At 51.0% G+C, this 27,387-nt stretch overlaps 7 protein-coding genes across 7 annotated transcripts; 5 read left to right on the plus strand and 2 right to left on the minus strand.

The window, feature by feature from the left end:
* Window positions 1-6,906: 6,906 nt before the first annotated feature.
* GIQ15_03811 (glycoprotein X) lies at window positions 6,907-9,312 on the plus strand (the record flags this gene model as incomplete). The annotated part of the gene is made up of 1 exon (XM_033551228.1): window positions 6,907-9,312. The coding sequence occupies one exon, from the start codon at window positions 6,907-6,909 to the stop codon at window positions 9,310-9,312; it is 2,406 nt and encodes an 801-aa protein (XP_033404958.1).
* Window positions 9,313-11,638: 2,326 nt separating this feature from the next.
* GIQ15_03812 (sphingolipid C4-hydroxylase SUR2) lies at window positions 11,639-12,987 on the plus strand (the record flags this gene model as incomplete). The annotated part of the gene is made up of 2 exons (XM_033551229.1): window positions 11,639-12,317; window positions 12,377-12,987. The coding sequence occupies 2 exons, from the start codon at window positions 11,639-11,641 to the stop codon at window positions 12,985-12,987; spliced, it is 1,290 nt and encodes a 429-aa protein (XP_033404959.1).
* An 878-nt stretch (window positions 12,988-13,865) lies between these two features.
* Window positions 13,866-15,437, minus strand: GIQ15_03813 (uncharacterized protein; the record flags this gene model as incomplete). Its single annotated transcript, XM_033551230.1, has 1 exon — window positions 13,866-15,437. The coding sequence occupies one exon, from the start codon at window positions 15,435-15,437 to the stop codon at window positions 13,866-13,868; it is 1,572 nt and encodes a 523-aa protein (XP_033404960.1).
* A 1,021-nt stretch (window positions 15,438-16,458) lies between these two features.
* Window positions 16,459-18,786, minus strand: GIQ15_03814 (long chain fatty acid oxidase; the record flags this gene model as incomplete). Its single annotated transcript, XM_033551231.1, has 2 exons — window positions 16,459-17,219; window positions 17,292-18,786. 2 exons carry the CDS (start codon window positions 18,784-18,786, stop codon window positions 16,459-16,461), a joined length of 2,256 nt encoding a protein of 751 aa, XP_033404961.1.
* Window positions 18,787-20,440: 1,654 nt separating this feature from the next.
* GIQ15_03815 (uncharacterized protein) lies at window positions 20,441-21,286 on the plus strand (the record flags this gene model as incomplete). Its single annotated transcript, XM_033551232.1, has 5 exons — window positions 20,441-20,455; window positions 20,554-20,662; window positions 20,734-20,910; window positions 20,980-21,139; window positions 21,202-21,286. The coding sequence occupies 5 exons, from the start codon at window positions 20,441-20,443 to the stop codon at window positions 21,284-21,286; spliced, it is 546 nt and encodes a 181-aa protein (XP_033404962.1).
* Window positions 21,287-21,784: 498 nt separating this feature from the next.
* GIQ15_03816 (signal recognition particle SEC65 subunit) lies at window positions 21,785-22,704 on the plus strand (the record flags this gene model as incomplete). The annotated part of the gene is made up of 2 exons (XM_033551233.1): window positions 21,785-22,319; window positions 22,388-22,704. 2 exons carry the CDS (start codon window positions 21,785-21,787, stop codon window positions 22,702-22,704), a joined length of 852 nt encoding a protein of 283 aa, XP_033404963.1.
* Window positions 22,705-23,246: 542 nt separating this feature from the next.
* On the plus strand, window positions 23,247-27,358 carry GIQ15_03817 (uncharacterized protein; the record flags this gene model as incomplete). Its single annotated transcript, XM_033551234.1, has 8 exons — window positions 23,247-23,462; window positions 23,584-25,201; window positions 25,280-25,563; window positions 25,619-25,689; window positions 25,745-25,834; window positions 25,887-25,913; window positions 25,964-26,611; window positions 27,280-27,358. The coding sequence occupies 8 exons, from the start codon at window positions 23,247-23,249 to the stop codon at window positions 27,356-27,358; spliced, it is 3,033 nt and encodes a 1,010-aa protein (XP_033404964.1).
* Between the last annotated feature and the right edge of the window lie 29 nt (window positions 27,359-27,387).

The raw sequence follows: 27,387 nt of genomic DNA on the forward strand, positions 1-27,387 counted from the left end.
AACGTCATACAGGCTAACCGTCCTCATGTAAGTCGGATCTTTCTTAGCCTGATTACGAAGTTAGCGATTAATCGAGAGAGATTTGGAATCTGCTAGAGGAATAGATAGGCTTACATTTTCCTCCTTTTCGGAATCTGACAGCCCGTCGAGGGTCAAATCTTCAGGGTTGGTAACGCCACCGATTGCAACAAGGACGCCGTCAGAAACAGGAAGCCAGGCAAGTTCCGCGTTAGATCTTCCAGGTACATTTTCGAGGTCTTCCTTGTTGAATTTTTGCTCGCCAAACGTGGACAAATCAACAGAGACGAGAGAGTTAGCGGTCTCATTGGGTATATCAATGTTATCTATCAGTCCGCCACCACTCCTCTGTCTTCCGCTAAAGTAGTAACCCTTGTTGTCGCTAGGTACGGAAACACCAGCTCCGTCTGTGACATATCGAGTTACATTTTCCCGTATGGTTGGCAGGATGGGACCTGGTGCAAAAGCTGGTTTTTGTGGCCCGTATTGATAGACGTTATATCCATAGAGTGAGACATTTGAAGGAGGTGTATACCCATCTGATCTTACGGTAATGCCCCTATAAGAATCCTTCGTGTTAAAGACGAGCTTATCATAGAAACACTGGTTACTACGTACCCATAAGTAAGCAGCACGTAGTCGTTATAAAACATTGTTCCGTCGACATATTTAGGAGTAATGCTGGTAGCGGAGCCCCCAGCAAGTTTCGGTATCTTGCCCAACAACTTGGTGAAATTCGTTCCCTGGTCGAAAGATGAGTTGAACGAAAGAGTGTACATGTCGGTGAACTCTTTGCCTATATTTGGTATTAGCCTATTGCAAACGAAGCCTTGTACCGCGAGTGGTAGGGGTAAGATTGGGAGTTTAACTATACCGGCTGGCTGAAGAAAAGATCTACCGTCCGTGAATCCGCTACATAAGTGTTAGAAAAATTGGTATATCTATTTTATCAGGCGATATCGCAAACACCTACAACTTCCACAGCAGCCGTCCTCCGTCTAAATAGACAGTATCACGGATAACACCAGCTAGTGGTGAGTGATGTTAGCATCTCTAATAGGGAAGGATAATAATGTAGATGGTAACGATGGGATATTTAACGAGGCAGTAGCCCGATAAAAGAAGAATAAAGTAGCAGAACATACCTCGAAATCGATACCAGTTACAGACGGATACATCATTTTGGTCTTTGGACCCTTGGGAATTGACCACCGTGAGGAAGCCCAGTCCTAGGCCTGCGATGGCCGCGAGAGTTTTCATTTTTGTAGGTCTCCCTGCGTAGAATAGAAAAGCGATAGCAGGAGAGCGACGACAGGGTCGTAACCTGAAGCCAAGCGCTTAAGCAGCGATGAGAGATGCGAAATAAAAAGCTGTACGGCCTAAGAAAGCCTCTCTCCCATGGCTAATCTAGTTAAACCAGCTCCTGTAGTGCCCGCGCTTCTTCAACGATGCACGACAAGATGGATGTGTTGACGGTAGCGATGCGCTGAAAGAGCGACGACAAGCCCGCCTCGAAGGCCAAAGGAGATACCTGGAACTAGAGCGTATCAACGAGTGTGGCAGGGCTAGAGTGCTTCAAATGATGCGACCCGTCACTGAGATGTAGCAGCGGTAGGTTTGAGCCTGGCGCAGGTCGATAAGGCTGATATCAGAGTGCCAAAGAACCTGCTATTTCGCTGCGAAAAGAACCTTAATTCACCCTCACAGATTGAAATCGTGGGGAAGTGAAAGGGGGGAAATGCAATAGAAAGAAAGAAAGGAAAAGATTCAGCAGCTAGCTATGCTGCTAAAGAGCAGTGGACCAGGGCAGTGAAGGGAGACCCAAGCGATTTGGCGGGACGGAAGTAGCAAATGGGCATATAATCTCAGCTTGGGTAGTATTAATAAGAAGAAAGCAAAAAGCCGCAAAAAGCCACAAGGGGCCAGGGCGGTGCGCTGGCGGTGATAGGCTGTATCTATATGTACGTATAGATACTCCGTACGTGCATCCAACCCCGACTGCAGGATGCAGGCAGGAGATACAGAGGTCCCCAGAAGCATAGAGGACGCCCTCATGAACCCTTACCTATTTTATATGGTAATGACCTGCAGTCGCCCATCTCTCTGAACCTGCGCTGAGATTTCACCCTGAAAAGGGGATCCCGATGAGCATCGCAGGGACCGCTGTCATCGATCCCTGGAGTCCGGTACCGTTCTCCTCCTCGGGCTAGCTCCTTTTTTCCTCTGTAAAGAACAGGACGTGGAAGCTTTTCGCTGCGCAGACAAAAGGCTCCTTACCAAGCCGTTATCTGTTGCGTTGTCTGCTGCGTTATTCCTCGCCTGCCAGTCTAATTTCATCCTGGCCCACGGAGTACGACGTCAGTACAAGAGACAGTCTGCGTCCTCCTTTGTCCATGTCGCTCGCTCGTTTGTTCCGTCCAACCCATGGCACCTTGGTTGGCGCAGGATGTGCTATCTGCGTGTCTGACATCGACTAGCAGGGGATCCCCGGCGGCGCCGCAGCCACCATCACCACCTCCTTAGCGCACCATCTCCACCGTGTATTTTAACGGTAGTGCGGGTGAGCAATTCCGTACTTGACCTTGCACAGATGGTAATCTATCCCCGTCGCCTATTTTCCTTTGTGTAGCTTGTTGTGTTGGCTGCGATCCTGTCCGGATGCGTTCGTGGCGGCCGAAAGCTATGCTCGACCAATGTTCATTATGACATGTATACAGAGTACCGGCCCAGCTCGATATTTCTCATTTTGCTCTCCGCGCAAGAGAGCCGCGATGGAGGACTCTGCGCGGTGGTCGTCTCTCTCGACAGGGCTACCAAGCGACTTCACCTCTGAGGACACATTCTTCTAGCGAGAAAAAAAGAGTGCACACTCGTGGCCGGAGGAGAAATGTAACATCGAATAGCGACGTCGTATTACGCCATGTCCTCTGGTGCAGGTCAGAATGGAGAAGGTGAAAAGGACGAAAACCTGGTCGCAAGGCACATACTTACTTAGCAAGGATGGTGTTTACTCGGGGTATTCCAGACATGGTTCTCTCGGTCTTCTCGATGTGGAGAGAGCTTAGATATTCCATTCTGAGAAAATATCCGAGGCGGCACCGCTAGCGATTGTTCTATGCATGTACTCCGTAGAGAAGTCTGTATACGCAGACCTGAGCGCTGCAGACGGGTAAGGCGAGCCAAGTCTTCAGGACTCTTCACGCCTTCCAACGACGCTGCGTATACCACGTATGCCACTGTGTATACCACGCGGATAGAGGTTCCGGCGTGCTGAGCGGAACTAATAATGCGACGGGAGTTAACTCCTAAAAGAGATGCTGGTTTCTAGAACTTGCTATCCTTGTTGAGAGGCGACCTTATCATGTATGTAATCTTTGAGTTGGTCTGGCTAGAAGCTTAGGTCTGAAATATAGAGTATATCTGGAATATTAATCTGAATGCTTGCTATTGTATGGAGACTCTTTCCATAGTCTCTGTATCTTAGAAATGTAACAGTCTTGGTCCGATACTGGGGCAATTGGTCAAGCTATGGCCACTAGGCCCTCCAGTCCCCGAACATGCAGTAGGGACATGATCCGCAGCTCAATAATTCCCTGGCCTAACCATCTACTCCCTTCCTTGACAGGGACGATATATAGTACCATTGACAACACCGGATCTGGGATGAAGCAAGGGTTTTGCCGAGTCAAGGAAGCAAGCGGGGTAAGGTCATGCATTCGTTCTGGTTCTCGGGGACGCCCGGAAGAAATTGGGGACGAATGCACTTCGACGAGGTGAGATACGTTGGCCTCAATCCGACGACACGATTCTCCGTATACACGGCTCGTATATTATCGATCTGTGCTGAGGCGGCTTATCGTTTTGCTGGAGACCTGAGAGAACCGTGCTTTGGTCCTACTGCTTACCCGCCAGGTAAAGTAAGATTGTGAAGGTTGAAAAAGAAAGAAGTTCGAAAAAATCGCTTGCACCATCGACTCCACCAGCAAGGATCTCTCTCACTGTGCGCTTTGGGCCGGGCTTTAAGATCGCGGACTAGGATACGACTCCATTTGGAATTCAGCTATCCAACTCGGCGTGCATCGGGGAAGCCATGCAAGATACCAGCCTGGCCATATTGAATAGTCCTCCGTAATCAGGTTCGGACAAGGAGATCAGCGCAGGCACGCATGCAAGAGCTGCTGGGCTGTCTGCTGGGGGGTGGATGCTGAAGACCAAAGCAGCAGTCATCTCCATGGCAACTCTGGTCTGATGGCCGCGGATCGAGAGCTCGCCTGCGTCAAGGGTGCTCCATCTGACTAGCCCGGCGTATCCGCAGCATCCCACGGGTCTTCCAAGCACCGTCTCGTCGAGCTATCACCGTCAACCCGAGGTTGGAGTACTGGACGGACAGCGTTGGCTCCAGTCAGCGAAAGCCACAGCCGCAATGGGCAGCGGGATGGGAGGATCAGAGACCTCGGCGATCCTCTTCTCTCGCTCGAGCAATATTCGTACTCCGTATCTCCGTACAATGTATCTCTGTGTGTATCTGTATGTACGAAGTATGTGGTATGTAAGTTGTAGGTTGACGAGGAAGAACGAGCAGAGCCTCATGGCCGGCACATGACCAGAGCCAGCGAACATCCTCGACTTCATCCCTGTGTCTCTCTTTGCTTCTTCGTTGCATCTTACACATCGATATTCGTCAATCCCTGTCTTAGACTTGCCCCAAAGACGTTTCTCGCGGTTCTCTGCATGCCCTGCTTCCCGACGAGGGTTTTCTGGCGCTCTTTGTGCCCTGTTCTCCCACCAAGCATGGCTTCCCTGCTGCTATATCAATGGGGGTGCATAGTACAGAAGAAGTGGCGCCGTCTGGCGTACGGAGTATGTCTCACAGGATAGGCTTGCTGTACCTGCTTTAACACCCTGCTAGAACCACGGAGCACATAACAAAGACTGGCCTCGCACCTTGTCCTGTTAGTCTTGACGGCCAGGCCATCCATCCGCCACCGTATGAGAAGCAGCATGCCAACACGCCAACATGCCAACGAGAAAACAAAGCAAAGGCGGAGCCTCCGTATCCTCTGCTAGTCCACAAGCCCAACGCTGATCGTCTCTCGCTAGAGCCAATGCTTAAGTTGTTCGCTCTCGGCTCCGTCTTTGCATGCTAACCAGTGGAGGCTGGGGACAGCAATGGCAGGGGTTGGAGGCAATGCTCGGGAGACCAGCATCATGGATGGCCAGCTTTCCGATAAACGTGGATGCGCTTGAGCTTACGGAGTAGTTACGGAGTACATACCAAGACGAAACCGTGTTGTCGCCTAAGGTCCAACATCAGATGCCAGAGTTAACGATAACCTAACCGCACATTTAATCTATTTCGCGTGCGCAGCATCCTCCGTACGGAGCATGTATTTCGTCTTAATAGCTGGACGAATGACGCTGACGGCTCTTGATTGGAGGGACTAGGGCCTGGTCGGGCGCCTTCCGCCTTTCCATGCCGTGTCCCCCATGGACTAGCGTTGCTATTATTAAATATACATCGCCAGCCATAATACAGTAACGACCTCTAAAGCAAGCATGGCGTCCAAAAGCCACGATCAGCTCTGCATGCTGTTAACTCGTTCTATCTCCCCCGTCCGCAGGCCCTGGTCTCTCTTTGTCGTGTGTTAACCATTTTGAGACTAGGATATCTGCATCCTGCATCCGCAGTCCAGAAGAAGGAAAAAACCCAGGTCCAACTTTCGAGGAAGGCCTGTTGCGGGATAGTTCTCTCGCTGCAAGAGCCTTGTCGGTTTCTTTCTTACGCCAGTCGTTGTTTTTCTTTTTCTTTTTTTCAGTTGCCCTGAAAAAAAATATGACTGTTCGACCTTCGAGCATGCAGCCCAGAAGCGGGAGTGACGTTGCATTCAGCCGTTTCTTTCAGCTCTGATTGGAAAACCTAAGATCCTTCGTTGCAAAAGCCCGAGCAAAATGGCAGCGGCGAAGCAGCTAGCAACTGCAGCATGGTAGCCTTAGATCCTTCATGCTGATAGTGTATCCATAAATCTAATACCCCTCATGCTTTTACGGATTCCCATTACTGTGGTCCTGAGATGCGGATATGGAGCACACCTTGGCCTCTCAGACGCAGGCATTCGTTTACTGTGCCCTTTTCTTTTTCCTCTCTCTGTTGATATCCGCTGTACATATTTTACTTGACAAGGCCTCCCCTGCGGTCCCGAGTTCTCTGTCGAGCTCATTCTTCCGGCCCTCTTATCTTCTCCTCCTGTCGCATGCGTTTCCGTTTCCTTTTCTTTTCCTTTTGCTCCCCTTCAGTTACACCGGCTCAATAGCGACCTCCAAAGCTTCAATTGCTTAGCTGCCTGGCCATCCTTCAACCTGCTCGCGCCCGCGGTGTCGCTCTGCTGTTGAACACCCGTCACAATGAGGTTGACTACATCTACGCTCTTGTGGGCAGCGACGGCGATACTCCAAGCAGCTGAGGCCACCGAGTCCTACCGTAGCCCAACGGGACCCGAGGGCTATGGGGCATACCCTCCAAGGTATACAAATTCATACACCAGTACCACCACCATCACGTCAACGAGGACAATTCAGAGCTGCCCACCTCGAACAACGACTATTTGGACTTCATCCCAGCCCGATGGATGTGAACATCCAGGCTGTCCAAATAAGCCATCTGCTCCATCGGGTCCCGACTTTCCCCCTTTCATTTGTGAGGTAAGAACATCTCTCCGGCTTGGCTACATACGGTGGCTTGTCTTCAAAACGATTGAAAGCAGTTTCCACATTTCTGGGAACGAAAGACCCTAACTGACGAGGAAATAGGTGTATTGCAAGGCGAAGGGCTGCGCGCTGTGCCAAAATGGAGTTTGCCCTGACCAAGGAGGCGTTTATAAACGCCGTGAAATGATGAGCAACCTTGTTGGCCGCGGCACTGGTAGCGAATATGGCTATAAGCATACCCCTGAGGCGACCTGCTGCTGCTGTTGTGAGGGTGGCGGCTGGAAAAAGACGGTGACGGTCACCCAGACCAAAACCGAAACCCAGACTGCGAATGTCACAAAGGTTATCACGGACTACATCACTGAGACCGTCTCGATTCCGACCACTATCCACGATTCCACGACTGTTTATAATGAAACTACTATCCATGATTCCACAACCATTTATAATGAAACTACGATCCATGATTCAACGACCATCTCAACAACAGTGCTTCAACCCACTACAATTTTAAGCACAACGACGCTGACAACTACTTTCACGACGGCAGTCCCCACGTACATCACCACGAGCATCTTTGGGACGGTGACGTCGGTTATCACTGTCATGGTTCCTACTACCATTACGTCCACCTATGTATCGACAATGTTTACTACCCTTCCTGGCTCAACCGTCACCGTTCCAGTTACACTGCCTGGGCATACCGTAACTGCGCCTCCAGTCACACTGACAGGGCCTACCGTAACTGCGCCCCCGGTTACCCTACCACCAGAAACACATGTCATCACCCTGCCAGCATCAACCGTGACGAAAGTTACTACCCTCCCTGCAAGTACCATGACAATTACGAGCACACTACCTGCCAGCACGGTTACCCAATCCGGAGGCACAATCACAATCCCTGGCAGCACAACTGTGGTTACCACTACAATTCCAGCTTCTACCATCACCCAAACCTTGACAGAACCTGGACAAGTCACTACAGTTACTAAGACTGGAACTGTAACTGCACCTCCGGTTACTCTGCCGCCAGAAACCCATGTCATCACCCTGCCAGCATCAACTGTGACGAGGGTTACCACTCTTCCTGGAAGCACCGTAACGATTACAAGCACACTACCCGCCAGCACCGTTACCCAGTCCGGAAGCACAGTGACAATCCCTGCCAGCACAACAGTGGTTACTACTACAATTCCAGCCTCTACCATCACTCAAACTTTGACGGAGCCCGGAAAGGTTACAACGGTTACTAGGACTGGAACTGTAACTGCAACTGATACTGTAACTGCAACCGATACTGTCACTCGGACTAAGACTACTTTCTCCATATCTCTTTGCCCAACCAGGACTGCGAACCCAACATACACCCCACCGGCGCCGCTTCCATCGAACTACGTGTGGGGTTGTCCTCCCGGGCAGCTATGCAGACCGAAGCGTACCCCCGAAGACGGAGAGTGCAACTTTGAAGTTGGTCTTCCAAGTGCAAACTACACTTGTAGTCCTGATGAGTGTATACCTAGCCCCCCGCGGCATCCGCCACAGCACTGGACCCCTGGTAAAGCTCAAAAATGGATTGTTTCTCCTGGATATTTCTACCTAGACCCCAGAAAATTCGGTCTTGGATTCGACATTTTTGAGTTTGAAAACACCACCACGTACGATGGTTACATCCGTCGCTCCCTGCCTGATATCTCGAGGCGTGACGATAAGATTGTTCCTCCAGAGTGCTATGACGAATGTAACAACTGCTCAGAGGAGGGAGAGTCACTTGGCAAATCGCCTGCACTATGCAAACGGGGATCTTTGTTCAATCGCTACGTCAACCAATGCAAAGAATGTGTTGATAAACGACAGTCCGACAGTAAAATGTTGTCATTTGACGAGGCTATTCTTCCCTCCTTCGAGCAATGGCTACATTTCTGCGAGCAATTCCCTACAGACCCCGAACCAACCACTGTACCAGAACCTGGGATGACTTCCGCCACCTCAACTGAGACATCATCCACCGAATCTACTCGATCCACGGAGTCACCCACACCCACGACTTCCACAGACTCATCTACTAGGACAACCCAGACCAGCGATACAAGCGAATCTTCAACTCCAACGTCAACCATGGAGCCAACTGAAACGTCAACCATGGAGTCAAGTAGAACATCAACCATGGAGTCAAGCGGAACATCAACAATGGAGACGACATCCAGAGAACCGTCGACAACTGAGTCAACTGGCACGGAATCGACAGGATCACCAACAACAGGTCCAAGTGAGTCGACATCAACTGACTCTCCCTCGAACACCGAGAGTGACCCACAGTCGACGACCGGCCGGACAACATCAGGGGATGGCAGTTCCACCACCAGTAGAGGAGGGGACCCCTCACAAGCCCCGTTCCCTACTAGCATGGGCCCTGGTGGAACACACACCACCACTGGAGCTTCCATTCCTGGCTCAGGGACTGGTGCACCATCCTCGTCGTCAACAGGCCCAGTTGAGTTCCCTGGAAGTGCAGGGTCACTTTCCCCATCGGCATGGGGTAAGGTTTTGACATGTATTTCCGGCTTGGCTTTACTCATTCCATTTATATAATCCGATAACCTGATGGACGAATGTTCCATTAGATCAAAATACCCCTTTCATGTCCCTATCTACTCATCATAACCCACTTGCAGCGCCTCTCTGGCTGCAATTTACGTCTAATAAGGTCATTACCAGTGATTTGTTTTTCTCTTTCTCTCTTTTGTTCTCGTTCTTGCCCTTGTATGGAATTGGAAATGTGTCAACGCAATGAATGGTTGGACGCCTTTAAATGAACTGGGCTTGTGGTCTACTATATCACCACGTTCGATTATTGCCCATATTTATAAACTAATGAATTGAAACCTTCTCTGTACGGAGTATCCTAACCATCTCCTCCCTTGTATTGTGTGGTATATTGGGTCTAACCTACATATTTCTTATCAACAACATTGCCGGAGACAATTAAATAGAGAGACTAAGCTACTTGAATGTTAATTATAGGGGTTCGTTATGAGTGTTGGAGTAAAGACTGACATATTGATTAGCCTATTAACTAAGCCCTAGATTATTTTAAATCACCTCCTCTGCAAGCTCGCACTCTGTTTGACTATATTTCCATCTAGGTGTTTAGCTCAGAAGTAGTATACCTGATAGATAGCGGTAGTAGACATAAACGTACCTTTATATTCAATAGCGGCACCCACCCTGGCAAGCACAGCAGAACCCATTGCACCCTAGAACCGGGTTTGAGTTAACCAGTTGTCAAACTCTAGCCGTGCTGTACTATTACTTACTTCCATATCCACAGCAGGGTGTCCCCGCCGTACCATCCTCACATATCTATGGGAGCAACTGTCAGTTTCACTTGACAGCTCGCAAAACACAAATGTCTATCCAGATCACCTACCCCTCCCCATATAGGGTTATCGCTCCTACAGCAGGCACCCTCGCTTGTAAGGCCTCGGGGAGCAGGACTGGGGCCAGCGGGGGTTGCGAGCGTCATTAATGGAAAAAGAAGAATGATCAAGATCTGCATTCTGAAGGGCAAGTCGTATGTAGAACAGTTCTTTTGGCTTTGAGTATATTTTGATTTTGAAGACCACAACCGCAATGGAGGGGAGAACCAGTCATTTATAGATACGGAGTACCTGAGCCGGCAATATCCCAGGATATCTCCAATTCATTGTTCCCAGCAGACGGGTAAAGTCACGTCAGTATATGCAGATAGCACGCCCTTGTCCATTGTACAATTCGCGATAGGCAGAAAAGGTGCAACCACGCGGTCAAAGAAAGTCTTGCCGAGTGCCGGCAACCGCGTTTCAGTAACCGCTCTTGAGAAAGGTTAAGACTAGATTCACTAATAGATAGAGAAAGGCGATCAAGCGAGTAATGATCTAGACGCCCGGTCGGTCCCAGTAACTGGTCGTTATGGGACCTGTGTTGCTTCCAGGGGTATATCATCAGGTCAGCAAGCTAGCAAAAAGTCCAAGTACTTAATATTTGCAAGGTATAACCATATATTATATCCCCTATATATATATATAATGAACAGGTAGGCTCATTTCCGTCTCCGGTCCATTCTCATATCCAGCGGCTGTGGAGTGACAATCCACCCTACTGGCGCCCACAATTGGTAAAAGCCAGAGCAAGTTGAGGGAGACATAGAAGAGACAGAGTAAGATACTGCTCTTTGGTCATATACTGTTATATACTATTATATATCTGTTATATATTTGTTATATATGTGTTATGTTATGTGTATAGATGTTACCCCTGAACCGGAAGTCGCGCTCCCGCTTAGTCATGATGCTTAGGTAAGGTGTGTATATTTGTCATGTCTTACTAAGTGTCTTACCTAAGCTTCAAGAAAAAAAGGAACGCGGAAACCTTAAAAGTAAACCTCCTTTGCTTCCTTCCGCTCGACTTGCGCGCTCTCAACTTCGACTTCATCTTTCGACTTCGACCTTTGCTTTTGCCCTTCTCCGTCTTCTCGTCTCCGTCTCCTCTTCTCGTCTGATACCGCTGGCTACTCGATACGCTGCTCCTAACCACCGTCGCCTCGTTGCCTGGCTGCCCGATCCCGGCCGGCCCTATACTTAGCCTACGACCCCGTTCTGCTTCAACACCACCGTCACTCGCTCACTCTACTTTGCCATCCACCGGCTGCCACTACGCTGCATTCTGACTGTCTGTCCCTGTCCGTGTCGGCCCCTTGCTCCGGAAACGCCAACTCTAGGCGCGTTGCTCTTGCGTTGCGGTACAGTGCGGTGCGGTGCATCCCTCATGGGCCTGCGACCCTACGTTCCATCTACCACCGTCTGATAGATCGATCAAGTATCTGGGGGCGGATCAACAGCTCTGTTCTGCCTCCGTGCTTGCTCTGTGGTCCGCCATCATGTTTAATTCGTCATTCCCTGAGCTTCCGCCGCTCCCGTCCTACACCCTGACCCCCCGCCAACCGCTCATCTCGCCCATCCCAGATAATGCCACCATCCTCATCCTGCCCATTGTCGCCTACTGGGCCCTGTCCATGGTCTTCCACTGGATCGACATCAATGACTACTTCTCGCAGTACCGACTTCACACCCCCGCCGAGATCTTAAAGAAGAACCACGTCACACGCTGGGAAGTCGTGCGAGATGTCATCCTACAGCAAATCATTCAGACCTTATTTGGCGTCATTCTCATCATTTTCGACCAGCCAGAGTTTGACGGGAAGGAGGAATACGACGTCGCCGTTTGGGCCTCCCGCATCCGCATTGCCCAGCGCGCCATCCCGCAGATGATGACCCTGCTGGGAATCGACCCTGTTGGGCTAGCAGGCAGATTATCAGCTTACCCGATCCTCGCTGGCGTGGTATCTGGCGGCCACTACCCGTTCCTGACCCAGATAGTAACTCTGCCGTCGGGAGAAACGATGTCGGCTCCAGCCTTCGCCGCCTGGGAGTTGGCTGTCGGCTATGCCATCTACTACTACCTCATCCCTATGCTCCAATTCCTATATGCCATCACCTTCGTCGACACCTGGCAGTACTTTCTTCACCGCGCAATGCACATGAATAAATGGCTGTATAGTAAGTTTGTTCCCTCCCTGAACTGTGTCTGTGAAGCAACCCGTTAACCAAAACCCTAGCAACATTCCACTCCAGGCACCATAGGCTTTACGTGCCATACGCCTTTGGTGCCCTTTACAATCACCCGTTCGAGGGCTTTTTGCTTGACACGGCGGGTACCGGTCTTGCGTTCCTTACCTGTGGTATGACTACCCGGCAAGGAATGTGGTTCTTCACTTGTTCCACTCTCAAAACGGTTGACGACCACTGCGGCTACGCCTTTCCCTGGGATCCGCTGCAACATATTACTGCAAATAATGCCGCATATCATGATATTCATCACCAGAGTTGGGGTATCAAGTCAAACTTCAGTCAGCCATTCTTCACATTCTGGGACGCCTTGCTCAATACCCGCTGGAAAGGTGACGTTACACAGAGATACGCACGCTCTCGTACAGCTGCCCAGAGGATGGTCGATGAAGATATGGCTATAAATTCCCAGGAAGAAGATTCACAACAACAGCCACTACAGCAAGGAGCCGCCGTCGTGGCTTCTAGGGACGACGACGATGCGCGCACCCGTTCTCTTCTCAAGCGAAGTGTCCGCAAGACCACCAATTCCTTCTCTCCGCAGGCAGATTCTCTCAAGGGCCTCACCCACCGCTTGAGCGGCAGCATCCAACATAAATAAATTCTAACCCTTATATCCCTTTATAATGCTTCATTAATGCTACCTCTGGTTATTCCATTCTTGCCAGCCCAGACTGGGCTAGTCAACGTTGACTAGACCCCTTTTTGTGACTCTTATACTTTTCTAATCCTTAGCCTGGGCTTCTTTTTTTTAACCCCTTTTCATATCGATGCTGCCTGGCAAATATGCCATGAGCATGCCGCTCGCTTCTTCTCTTGGTTGTGTGTCCTTCTCTTTTCAACATTATTATTATTATTCTTATTATCATTATCATTATTTTCCTTTGTATGAACGATACGGTGATGAATAGTTGATTGGGACGTTCCCTTGGTCTCCGCTCTCTTTGTTTTTCGTCTTTCTGTCTCACTTTTTTTTAATTCATCCATATTCCCTTTCCCTTGTATCTTTACCCCTTCACTCGAACATGCCTACCTACCCAAACATTTAATATGTACATTTCTATCCCAGGGCAATCCCTGAACTTTGAACTTGAACATTTGAGCCGCGTTGATCGCTACAGAAGACTGTCCCGAGAAACCTCACCGTTAACTCCCCGCTGATTAGTTGAATTGTATTTCCTCCTTGGGGCATTATCTCTTTTTCCACTTGGGTCCGGTTATAGACGCCTTACCGTTTCTTCAGGCGCCCTGATTTCTTGATTATAAACCTGATTTGCCTGATTCAGAAGATTCCTCTAGGTAAAAGACACCCCCTAACATGTTTTCCCATTAGCTAAATGACCCTCGATCTGTTCCCTAGACATACCCCCATGTATACTCCATAAGCCTACCTCCTAGGCATGATTTATAGAGGCGCCCCTATGACTTTTCCCGACTAATATGTATCTTAGGAATGCCTCTAGAGAAACGCCAGGGTGCCTATATTTGGACTCCGATTTTTCGCTTTTCCTTGCGGATTCTTAATGGAGGGATTGGCCGAATAGGCGGACTCAGAATGTCGGCTTGATCCATCATGCTCCAATGAGTCGTCGCCTCGGAAATCGGCCGCATTTTGTCTTCCAGTCCCTGCCGCTGGCCCTCGCCCTCGACATCGCCCTTATCAATAGGCGCTTCATCCAGCGTCACCCGGCTGTAGTTCGAAGGGGAGTAGCAGACAACCCGACTCCTTTCGCCCAGCAGTGTTCGGTACTCCGTTGCATACTCTTTGCTTGTTTTGGTGGTGTGCGAGCGTGTCATGCCGCTGCCATTGCATGTCGCCAGAGGAGTTTGAAGATCGAAGTATTGATCGAATTTCGCATTGCTTCTTTTTTCGTAATTCGTTCTTGCATGCTTAGCGGGCTTTCTTCTCTGCGTTAGCAAGGCGTCGTTGCTATCTGCTGTCCTTGAGTCGGGTACTCCAAGGGGACTATCAGGGTTGATTTGGGAATTGTGTCTTGGATCAGAGTAAGTGTTTATATATGTCCTCAGGGACTGGCTTCTCTGAAGCATTTCACTCCCCGTTAGATGCCCTTTAGTCATACTACTTATACATCTTCTTCTCGACTCCAGCTCTGGCTTTCGTTTACTTTCTGTGGCTCGCACTGGATCTGGATCCTCCAGGGTGTCATTTATATAACAATCGATGATTTCATTCTCGGCGTCGTTCTCGTTGTGTGGTGCTTGAGAATCACTCTCCCGCTGCCGGTCTGCTATGAACGATCTTGGTCTTCGGGTCCCCTGGCGTGTATTGATTGATACCCATCTGCTCGGCCGAGGAGTAACGTTACTCTCCGCTCTCTTCAACCTTCCAGGGTTGGCGTCTGGGCTATACCCCTGGGATGATATCGACTTGATATCCCTCCTCAACGCTTTTAACTTCAACGCATCTTCACCACTAAACAGGAACATCTCCAAACTAGACGGTCCATGGCAGCTCATGAACTCTTCTACCCACCGCACTAGCGGGGGCAACGCCCTCGCTTTCCGTCGACCTATTCGGCTCAGGAGAACTGTTCGCATATCTGTCAAGACCGCTCGGTCTCTCGCAAATCGACCGATCATGCACGCCTCGCATCCATCGCCCTGATAGAACCATGTGAACGATGGTCGGATGAGGTATTCCCTCTCCACTGACTGTCTTGTCATCCACAGACCGTTTACCGTTCGCAGGTCATGCACCATGCGCCTCTGCTCCGGCGAGAGCTTTGTTTGGTTCGTCGCCAGCCAGTTGAGGCCATCGCCTACCTCTGTCCGTATAAATCCACAAATTGCGTGGATTATTTCCCTATTAAGCGACTTGTGGGTGAAGCACGCCGAACTGGAGGGCTCTGGCAAGATGCCTAGTTTATCTATCACCAGTGACAGAATCCTCGATCGGCGAAGGTATGAAGGCAGTTCAGCGATTAGTTTAACAGCGGTTTCTCGTTCTTGGAAATTGTTTATATCCAGGTAGAGTATCCGAGTCAGTATCTTCACGTCCGCTCGGCCCAGATCCTCAACCTTTACCTGCATCCTTTTCCTGTGGCTAGGCGTCTTAGATTCTCTCTTGCGACAAAGATTTTGCTCTGGAAATTCAAGATGGCTTCGGTCGATTATGCTGATTCTTTCTTCGACGTGACTTACCTTATAAGATCGCTTTCTTCGTTACCATTGTCTGGGAATGCTGAAAGGTCTAAAAGACAAGCGAAACTGCAGGGTGCTAAAACGGTAAAAATGGTTGGAGAAAGTGGATATGATAACTTCTTCTTGAGCTTTCTAGTAATACTTACAGATTTCATTCATGCAATGTGTTTGCTACCTCCGTCAATTTTGGCATATTTTCCCCTTCCCTTTGCATCTGCACAAATAGATCTATATTGTTCTGGCATCACCCAGCTTGTTTGCTACATGTATATTCAAGAATTTACAATTCTCAGAGATAGTTAATGAAACATCCCTTTTGAATTATAAGCCTAGTTCTTCAGACGAGCTTCGAGTATGCGCCGCTAGCTATTATATCGGTGGATGGTAAAATTGTCCGGAATGGGTAGTTTCAGACGATAGATCTATTCCAAACGGTACACTCGCGTGGGATTTACCATACAAAGCGTGCCACCGCGTTTCAGGGTGATGATCCTTTACGGGCCAGGGATCACTGGAAAAAGCCATCTGGGGAATTATAACGAAGGATTTTTGCCTTGAAGCTGCCCATATAAGAATGTTGCCGTGAATAGCATAGCATGAATACGAATGTTATATCTAGCAGGGCCAGCTAAGATATATCACTTTAGGATGGAGAGTCAAGTTAAACTAATGTGGCCATCTGAACACTTGATCGTTAGCCAAGGATATGAAGGGATTTACTTGAAATGCGGATGTCGCTCGTAGAATGCCCCATTAATTAATGGGAGTCAACGTGAAAATGCATTAAGATGAGTTCCTAGGGTCCAGCCTTCAAGGTGGAAAGTGCATAGAATAGAGAAGGGAGTTGTGATGTAGGAAACGCGGTGAAGTATACATAGGAAGAGCCAACGGTAGTGCAGTTCTCTAGGGATTATAGTCGCGAGCGCCCATCCGCTGGAACCCGTTGCATCAGCTCGGCTAGTTTTCTGCTTGTCAGGTCTGTGATTGCCATGTTCGTTACCATTGGGTTGACGCCGCTAGCACTTGGGAATACTGAAGCATCGGCAACGTAAAGGCCGGAAGTTCCCCACACCATGCCTGTTGCGTCTACAACGCTGTTCCGTGGCGATGTGCCCATGCGACAGGTGCCCATTTGATGGGCGCTTGCGAACATTGACTGCTCGGTTGGGAGGGGAGTGCCAGCACGGACTTTTTTAATCCAATCCTGGAAAGCCACATTGTTGACTCCTTCATCTGCGGAGGAGGGTTCCGGACGGACAAAGGTAGGAATGGCTCGGGACGAAGTTCGGATCTCTTTTGCACCAGATACGTAAGCGATCTTTGCAGCACCAATGATGCCTTCTAATATATGTTTCCGGTCGAAGGCTGAAGGGGTATATTCGATCCTACACCTTCCGTCGTTAGGGTCGGGATATACCCTCCCTGTGTCTCTATCGCGGGTCAAACTAATGAATCCGGCCATCCGTCGCATGTTGGCGGCGAAGAACTTGAAATCAAGGCCGTCTCTCCATGGCATTAAGGGAAGGAAGAAGCTCGGGAGCATAACAATAACCTCAATCTTTGATCCATGGCCGCGGCCATCGAGGTTTTCAAAGTCGCTGACAAGGGAGGTTAATATACCCCCTTCCCATGGACGGGTCTCCTCGTCAAACATTGAGGACATGACGATAACTATGAGGAAGTTAGAATATTGGAACTAGACCAAGGGGGAAAAGAGGAAGAAGAAGAAGAATCTAATCGTACCTGGATGGAGGTGAAGATGGCGGCCAATATTATTGTTGCTAATACCGCTGCGAAGGAGCAACAAAGGGCTCTCCAACGTTCCGCAAGACACAATGACCTTTTTCGCTTTTATTACAAGCTTCCTCTTCACGACCGGCTCGCCATGAGTTTCCCCAGATTCGTCTCGTGAGGTCCATGTTCCTCGGACTCCGACTGCGACCTTATTCCCCCTGACCAACTTTTTGTCAAACAGGACTTTGTCAGCCTTGAACCCTTCGATAAATGTTGCGCCAGCCCTAGAAGCATCCGCTAGGAAAGTAACGGCGGGCCCCTGTTTGATACCAGCAGCACAGCCTAGTGTGCAATACCCGCAGTGATGTTTCTGGTGGCCGGTATTCTGCGGCACAGGTTTAGCAGTGTAACCAAGCTTGCGTGCGCCCTCGATCAGCATGCTGTTGCTGCGGTTTTGCTCAATGAAATCGGAAGACACTCCCATGTAGTCGCAGACACGGTCCAAGGAGGTCTGGAAAGCAGATGAGGTGAAGAACGGCAGGCCCGAGTTAGCCCACTCCTCGCGGACCATCGACTGGGTCTGTAGTGCTGCTGACCAGTTGATAGTGCCACCTCCGCCCCAGGTCGAGCCCGAGACGACGCCAATTGAACCGTCATCCGACAACTCGGCGCCACCATTGCTGAACATGTGCACGGCACCCTCGCTTCCGGTCATGGGGAAGCGGTTGTTGGGGAAGAAATACGACTTTTCTACCACGATGACCCTATGACCAGCCTCTGCGAGGTTCTTTGCCGCCACACCGGCGCCACAGCCGCTTCCCACGATGACCACATCAGTCTCGATGATTTCAGGCTGGTCTCCGGCAGGGAATTGCAGGAAAGAGTACGGAAAATTCTCGCTGGTCCTACCATGGACCGGGACGTTGGGGAACCCGAGGACGATGGGCAAGGACGGGCTTATGCCAACCCATGACTTCTTGCTGAGGGCCATCAGAGCACGGTGGGCAGCACGCAGGGGCGGAAGGTATGAAGTCTCCCATGAAGCAAAGATCTGCCTGCGCACATTATAAGGGTGGCGCTGGAAGGGCATCCTTGAGCCGGTGAGCATGAGAGAGATGGTGCTGTTGTTGAGGCCGCTCAGGATCAGTCCAATGCCCCTGCGGCCTTCCTGGTGCACATGGTGGCCCAAGGTGCGGCACAGGCTCTCCTTGAACCCTGGGACTGACGAAGCGCTCTCTTCCAGGTACCGGACAGCAGCATCCCTGGCGCCAGACTCGTCCTCGACGGTTTCCGGTCTGAGAGAGGACGCAAGGGCGTCAAACTCTGACCGGGCAATGACATGGCTGAGTGACGAGCGCTTTGCAGGGTCTGCACAGGTAATGGACGGGATGACAGTATCTGCAATGGCCAGGAGAGTCTCCCACTGGGCCGCAGAGAAGACATCCTCAGGACGAGGCGCTGGAGGGAGTGGAGTCCCTTGAACGGTCATGGCCGGTGAAGCCATGGAGAATAGGAAATAGGTAGAAAAAAGCACCAAATAAAGAACAAAGAACTAGGAACTAGAGGAGCGATCCACAGGCCGAGGAATGACAGAACGGGCGGACAGCATCAGCTTGTCTCCAGTAGTGAGGGAGCAGTATGTCTCCAGTAGGTGAGCGAGCTGGTGAAGAAAGCAGAGAAGCGAAATCTGAAATCCGGGGAAGACGCCAGCTCCTATGTAGGGCTAGGAAGGAGGAGCCCGCGGTCGGCAGAGCTTGCGGGGGAGCGTTCACAAGCCGTCTTCTCCTGGTCTCCCGTCCACTGTCTCTGTCTGGCCTCTGCTATGCTGTATAACGCGAGAGAGAAGAGGAGAATGATGGGTGTATCGGCCAAAGGGGTCGGGAAGCTCCAGGTTCACCTGCGGCTAGGCAAAGGCAATCTGGTCGAGGTGGAGGCCAAGCTTCCTCCTCAGGGCGCCAGGGGACCGAGGAAGAGTGTGAGACCATGCTTGTGATCTCAGCAGCCTCCCGTCGGCCGCAGTGAGATCATCTCGCGCCCTCATCCTCCAGCCGGCGATCGATCGTACGGAGCAACTATCGTGTCATGTAGAGCTAGGATCCGCAGCCAACGGCATGTATGGCGTGGTTGGCGTGGTTGGCGTGGCTGGCGTGGTTGACGTGGAGACGGGCACGTCGTCCACCGACTGCAGCATAACGGCGAGGACGTCTCTGTCTGACTCTAGATTCTTTATATCCTCCATCTTTGTCTTTTTTATATCAATCTCGAGAGTTGAAGTCTCGATCTTCCCTTTTGGGCCAGATGACAGGCCACGTGATGTAGGCCATGGACATATATATACATATATATATGAATATATCAACACGTTAGCATGTTATATCTGTGTTCTGTGTGGATGTATCGAAGTAGATATCAATGCTCTGTGGGTGTCATGTTGTAGGTGTCTGTCGAGCTGGATCCGAAGATACACCTATACACTATACACACATATACATATATCTGAGATACGAGATATTTGATTGATTTGATTGGTCAGGTGGGTCTGGAGCAATCTATGAGATTTCAATCTATCAAGCACTGATCATCTAAATACACGATATTGAGCTCCTATTTATGTTCCTCATACGGCCATGTATCTTGCCATCGCGGAGATGCCAGCTACAGCTGAAACAGGCGTTAAAACGCCGGGCGTAGCATTTGTTCGATGATGGAGAGCTGACACTGATATTTAATGAAACGGCGTAGTTGACTAACGTGTTTCGTACGATCAGGCAGTATTACACCGAATCTCCGTTCAACAATATACATACACACACCTACACATACACACCTACACATACACACCTATACATACACACCTATACATATACACACCTATACATATACACACCTATACATATACCAACCTATACATATATACATATATAATATATAAATAGATGTGTGTGTATATATGTATATACAAAACATAGGTACAGGCTCGCCTCGTGGTCTTGGCGTCCTCCCCCACCTCGAGGCCCAAAAAGGAAGTTTTTTCTTCTTCTTCTTTTCTTCTTCCATCGCGGGGTGTTTTTGCATTCTTCACTCTTCTCGACGCCGACCCTGATCTCCAGCCAGAACACTTCCAGCGCCTCACACAGCTACTTCTTCCACCCGCCATCATGATCATCTACAAGGTGTGTGGACCCCGCACTCGCCGGACGCAGGGCGCATCGCCGCGCCGCCCTCGCTGCCCTCGCAGTGACAAGCCCCTGATTAACACGCTTCATGGCAGGATAAATTGACCGGTGACGAGCTCCTGTCCGACGCCTTCAAGATCCAGGACAACGGCGTCCTGTGGGAGGTCAACTGCCGCAAATACCCCAAGGGCAAGGACAGCTTCGGTCAGTGTGTTCTACTGTTCTACTGTTCTGAGTACTGGGCCTCTGCTGACGGATATATGCCCATTGTATAGTCCTCGAGGGAGCCAACCCTTCCGCCGAGGGCGAAGATGACGCAGGTGGTGATGATAGCGGCCCCGCCGTCATGGTCCACGACATCGAGGAGAACTTTCAGCTCAACTGGCTGAAGCCAGACGAGGACGGCAACGATCCAAAGCCCAGCAAGGATGCCTTCAAGGCCCAGATCAAGAGTCCGTCTCTCCCTCTCTATCTATCTACACCTCTTCCTACAACGACTCCCTTCTAACGCCACTTTCTAGGCTACATCAAGAAATTGAACAACAAGCTCAAGGCCGATGGCAAGAGTGAAGACGAGATCAAGGCCTTCCAGGCCGGAGCTGCCCCTGCCATGAAGAAGATCATTGCCAACTACGACAACTACGACATCATGATGGGCAGCTCCATGAGCGCTGAGGGAATGTAAGTCTTCTTTTAAGTCTCTCTCTCTCTCTCTGGCCGGGCCATATCTGACTGTGCGCTAGGTACGTCCTCATTGACTTCCGCGAAGACGGAATCACCCCCTTCGCCACCTACTGGAAGGACGGCCTGGTCGAGGAGAAGGTCTAAACGGGCTCGTCTTCTCTCCTCATCATCTTCGACCCAGTCGATCTCGGGGACAGGGGCTTTCTCTCTGGCCTCACCCTCGCACACCCAAATGCATAGATTCCCAGCAGATAAGAAAAAAAAATCCAGGCCAAAGTAGCGCCATACAAGGCCAATCCTCTTACAATCAATGTTCAGGAATAACGTTAGCGAATATTCAAAATCACGATCTAATTCAAAAGTGGCCTTTATAAAGTAGATAGGTAAAAGTACCATTGTCATTATGAGTTGAACATCTATAATGATACTCACATATCTATGCTTGTAAATATGTAGCCTTTTTTAGTCCCGTCGATAAATCGTCGTTTGGTGGGCGCGGGGCCAAGGAAATCCACAAATTTTCCACCAGCAAACCAACTGCACACAACACCGATATCAACCTCGATACCAACCACAATATCAACCTCATCAACTCACGCCAACTCGGTCCTCCATAGCAACCCTCCAAGTGATACTCGCACAATGTCGCACGCACGAGTCGAAGAGGTCTCAGACTCTGATCCAGACGACATGGACCCGTCGGATTTCGATCCGGCCAAGGACTCGATCATATATCGCGAAGACATGGAAATCCCCATGACAAACACCATGCCGCCCGTCCCCGTTATTCACCATACATCTCGCCCTATACCTCGCCCGGCCGGCCGTCCTGCTCCCCCGGCCGCCTCGCCCTCTCCGCCGCTCTTCCCGTCGAGCTCGCCGCAGATGCGCCGCCCCGCCATCTCCCAGGGCCGCGACATCCCACGCTCCTATCAGTGCCTCTACGCCGTGTACTTTGACCGGACACGAACCCGCGCGGAAGGGAGGAGAGTCAGCCGGAAGCTGGCCGTGAGCAATCCGCTGGCAAAGGACATTCTAGACGCCGCGCAGCTGCTTGGACTGAATGTCGGGTTCGAGCCGGACAAGCTGCATCCCAAGGACTGGTCGAATCCTGGGCGTGTGCGTGTGATGCTCAAGGACGAGGACGGACGGCCTGCCAATACCAATATCAAGAACAGTGCGTCGTATCCCTTTTATTTTCATAATGTCTACCGCATACAGACTACTGACTACTGACGGACGCAGAACACCTTCTCTACACACACGTTGCCCGGTATCTACAATCCCACCCGACAACAGAACAGGCTCCCTTCCGACTCCGGCTGCAGGGCATGCCCGTACCGGACAAGCCACCAGGGCCGCCGGCCACGCCACGGGGATGGAAAATCGGCACGATCCTACCCCTGCATTCACCTGCTCTGACGGGCGGCGGGGTTAGCGACAATCCGTTCAAGGAGGCCATGATGGAGATGCAGGCGCAGCAGGGGTTGCCGGGCATGCCTGCGCCGGCGGGTGCGGCCTCAGAGCCGAAGAAGAAGAGCAAGAAGAAGGGGAAGGCCTAAATCAGCCTTCGGTCTCTGTAGCCTCAACGAGTCTACAGGTCTTCTGGTCTTCTGGTCTTCTGGTCTTCTGGTCTTCTGGTCTTCTGGTCTCATCCAGCTGTATATTCGCGTTCGTGTCAGTCGAATACAGGGGTATTCTGCCGTAGCAGCATCGGACTGCCTATCTGGCGCCGTAGACTGGCGCCGTAGACTGGCAGCCGCAGAGATAGAAGTCTCCGTAACTCCTCAATTACCTCGTCAGTCCTCGTTAACCGTAACATCGTCAACCGTAGCCCCGTCAACCGCACTCAAGTACCGTAACTTCATCATATTAATAATTCAGGCGCATCTCGAGCCCACATGTGGAGCGCGCTAAGAGCCGCGCCTAATTTCGGCGCCGCGAGACGATAAGCGCGGCCCCCTCGTGGATTTCAGGTTGACGGAGTTCGTTTTGTGCTTCATCGTCCATCACCAACGCCACGAGACCAGAAACCGCGGGCTGCCGCCGATGTCGTGACGCCGGACCTGCCCTGCTCCCCCATCCTCGGCCTCTTGAACCGTCAATGAGTCTGTGGGACGAAAACCCGCCGCCTCTCGCTGGCCACGACGGCCTCCCCCAGCGCCGTCGGCCCGCCGAAACACATGGGGATAACGGCCACTCGGACGGCGAGCATCCCAGCTATCCGGCAGCTGCGTATCCAGGGCCGTCCGCTGGCAAGACGCCTCCCCGGCGGAAGAGCCATGGCTTCGGCGCCGGGAAACAGATCACTCGCACCAGGGTGAGCTACTCGTGCCATACCTGTCGGCGGCGCAAGGTCAAGTGTGACAAGGTCGGTCAATCCCCAGAGGCCATCCCTCCCTTTTGTACTGCTGCAATACTCATGGTTTCCATCGCGGCAGGTCCATCCGGTCTGTGGGAATTGTGTCAAGACCGGCACAGAGTGCATGTATGACTCCCTTGCTGCCGCCCAGCGAAACCGCGCCGAAGACACCCACCGGAGAGTCAAGCGGAGGAGAGACGCATCGAAGCCGGTAGAGAAGGACGAACCGGACTTTTCTTCTCCGCAGGAGAGCCTGCGTGAGCTGTTGAACTACCAGGCACGCCTTCGGGAGCAGAAATCGGGCTCAGACGAGATCGCCACGCGTTTGGATCGACTCACGTCCATGATCGAACGTCTCAGCCGTACAGGCGATTCACACACCAGCGATGGCAATGGCAATGGCAATGGCAACGAGAATGGCAATGGGAATGGGGTTGGAAGGCCGGGGTTTGTCGATGGTCCATCCACACGCACCGGCAACAAATCTGCTTCGACGTCAGGCTCTGTTTCACGGCAGTCTAGTCCACGGCGGAATTCTGATGACGCCAGCAACGAAGACTTCCCCATCCCTGCTGGACTATCCACAGATCTCGTTGATCCCGTCGGCACGTTGAACCTGGGACATCTGAGTTTGGAGGACGGCGGAAGGTCTCGATATGTCGGGACTACCTACTGGGCATACATCTCCGACGAGATCAACGAGCTAAACCAGCTGCTCCGAGATCAGAACCGCTCCCAGCCTCCAACGGTGCCTCAGCCAGCGCCATCAGACGACGGCAACGACGCCTCGATACCGCCAGTGCATAAACGAGACGATTCCACTGCCCATGTCCAGGAGTGGCTGGCCACCCATGAAAACACCAACATACACGAATCGGTCCTCTACCCGAAGGGAGGCTCACCTTCCTCCAACCTGAAGCCCATCGAAGCCGAAATGCTCAACCACGTACCGACAAGGCAGCAAAGCAACATCCTGTATAAATCCTTCATGTCAGGAGTTCAAGCCATCAGCCCCGTTCTACACCCTCCAAACGTGCTCAAATCTTACCAGACATTCTGGAACTGGTATACCGTGTACAGAAAGCCTGGAGAACCATACCCTAATCCTTCGTTCATTCCGCTACTATACGCCATCTGGTATGGCGGGTCGGTAACGGTCTCCTTGAAGACCATCCATGCCGAGTTCAACGTCGAAACGAGATCAGCATTAACCGAGCCTTTCCACGACGAGGTCACCCGGTGGCTAAAGGCCATTTCGTTTCCGCGAAGCCCATCGCTCAATGGGCTGGCTGCCTTCCTGCTTGTCCAAACTATTCTATCCAAAGAAGAAGAGCCCCTGACTAGTAGTCTTTTTATCAGTCTTGCCCTTCGCGTGGCCCAAACCATGGGCCTACATCGGGATCCGGCCCAATTTGGAATCTCACACTGTGAAGCCGAAATGCGCAGACGGATGTGGTGGCATATTGTGCATATGGATGGAGTGGTCGCCATGTCAAGTGGTCTCCCACCGCTCGTTAGCGATGAAAATTACTGGGATGTTCGCCTTACTAGTGAAGTAAAGGACACACTCCTCACTTCGCCAGAGGCAGAAGTGTACGAGCGGATGGTAGACGAAGGCTATAAACGCCCGGACAAGCCAGATGATCCGGCCATCTGTGGGAATTCGATGGTGAACGTTTACTACATTTCTGCCAAGGGTAAATATATCATGGCTCGTCAGTACCCCCTTCTCCTACCTTTTTTTTTCCTTCTCTATATCTACTAACCCTCAATAGGTGCCATTCGAAGGATCCTGAAAATCCAGCTGGGAACAAGGCCCGTTACAAGGAAAGATATGGAGGACCTGAAATCGGTCCTTGTCGACCTCCAATTCAAACTACATGCGCTTGTTGATAGAATTTCCAACCCCAAACGTCCAGCTGCCAATGCCGATGGAACTCGGTGCATTAAACCAGATCTCCCGAACGGTGGGCCTGGCTGCGGCGAGCAATATCACACACCGGTTCTAACTGCGTTCCATAAGTGGGCTAAGATATTGCTATCGTTATTTGTGCACAAAGTAAGTGGTGACTTTCTCGTGGCATTGCCTACTGGCATTGCTGACATGAACATAGGCCTTTTGCGTAGCATATCAGCCGTTTCTCAAGAATGCAAAAAGCAAGATATGGCCTGCCGCGAGACAATGGTTCGTGGTCTCCCCTGTCTGCTTTACACTCTTATAGCATGCTAATAGTAAATAGTGCGTTACGTCATTGTCATGGCTTCATGGAGAAATTTATTCTCCTTGCAACAGATCCTGATTTTCAACCATTCCAATGGAGCTGGCCTGGGTGAGCGGAACAAATGATTGTAGTCCTGATGTACTCAACTAACGTTTTATAGAAATCATCAGCCTATGCATGCAACAATGTAGGAATCATTATATTCGCATATGCACTTGCTCGCTAACATACTTCTAGGATAATGCTTATCGACCTTTACGAACGTCCTGCGAGCTCAGAGGCTCCCAAGTCGCGCGCCTTTATCGATAAAATATTCTCGCTATCCGGGCCTGATGGCGGAGTCGTCGGCGGCGAGGACGGAGTCACCACCTCACGGCCACTGAATGACGGTGGCCGTGAGGCCTGGGATATGATGCGACGGCTTCGTGAGAAAGCATGGTTGAAGGCCGGACTTGATCCACAATTACTGTGGACAGAGCAGGCTCAGCTTCAAGCTGGCGTTGGGCCTAAGAAGAGTCCTTCTGTGTCAACTACCTCCACCCGGAACCTAGAACGAACCTTGAAGGACCAGAGCGCATCTCCCACGACAAACTTCGCAGATAGTTATTATGCGATGATCAAGAACTCGTTTGACGATCGCACCCATGTCCGACAAACCTCTGGGGAGTCGAGTCGTACGAAGGATAAACAACCTATCACGTTTACAACGCTACCCCAGCAGCCCCCAATTCCTGGTCCTACTTGCACAGTCCCTGGAGTAGGTAACAGTGCTGCCCCACAGGCGTCTATGAACGCATTCATGTGGTCCTCCTCGCCGGTATATCAAAATGCAGCGGCGCCTCTCAATCAGCTTCCATCTTCTCTAGGCCAAGGTGACGCTCGAGGGTACCTCAATCCAAATTCTGCGAAATACGTTGCGCTCGCTGGCGATCGAGCAAATATGGCAGCGCCAATTGGAATCAAACTGGAGCACGCCCAGCCATCCCTGGCTGACATTCCTCTGCAAGCAATTCCGCAGCAGCAGCAGCAGCGACAACAACAGCACCAGCACCAGCACCAGCACCAACAACACCAGCACCAGCAGCAGCAGCAGCAGCAACAACAACAACAACAACAACAACAACAACAACAACAACACCAGCAACAACAACAACACCCAAGTGCGTTTGAGCCCAATGTGAACTTTGATTGGGATCAATGGGATGCTGTGTTTGGACAATATCTCCCGATCATCGACGGGTATATGGACCTCGACAATAGCGACCATCAGCCCAACCCCAGCGACCTCCCTCTGTCCCCAGCTCTTCAAGTGCCCGATGGTGAAATGAGTATGATGGATCGTCACATTGCTGGCCCAAGCAATTCTAGAAACTGGGCCGATTTCGGATAAGGCAGTCATCTCCAAATGATGTCAACTTAACTAGACTATCGCCGTAAAAGAGGAGCGAAACCTAGGATAATTCATGTCCTGCTCGTCCGCTGCAGGGCCGTGTGTACAGGGGACATGGAAGTTCAACGTGGTCAGGTCGAACGGGTAACGATAATATGTGCAGGCTCAACGAAACACGGCGCTACGTACGGACAGAAGCTACTGGCGCCGCTCCAGCATCGCCGGATTTCAACATCCGCTGACTATCAGTTGTCATAGCATGCTTGGAGCA

This window comes from Arthroderma uncinatum (genome assembly GCF_011692745.1).
Source record: "Arthroderma uncinatum strain CBS 119779 chromosome Unknown scaffold3, whole genome shotgun sequence".
In the NCBI taxonomy this organism is placed as follows: Eukaryota; Fungi; Ascomycota; class Eurotiomycetes; order Onygenales; family Arthrodermataceae; genus Arthroderma; species Arthroderma uncinatum.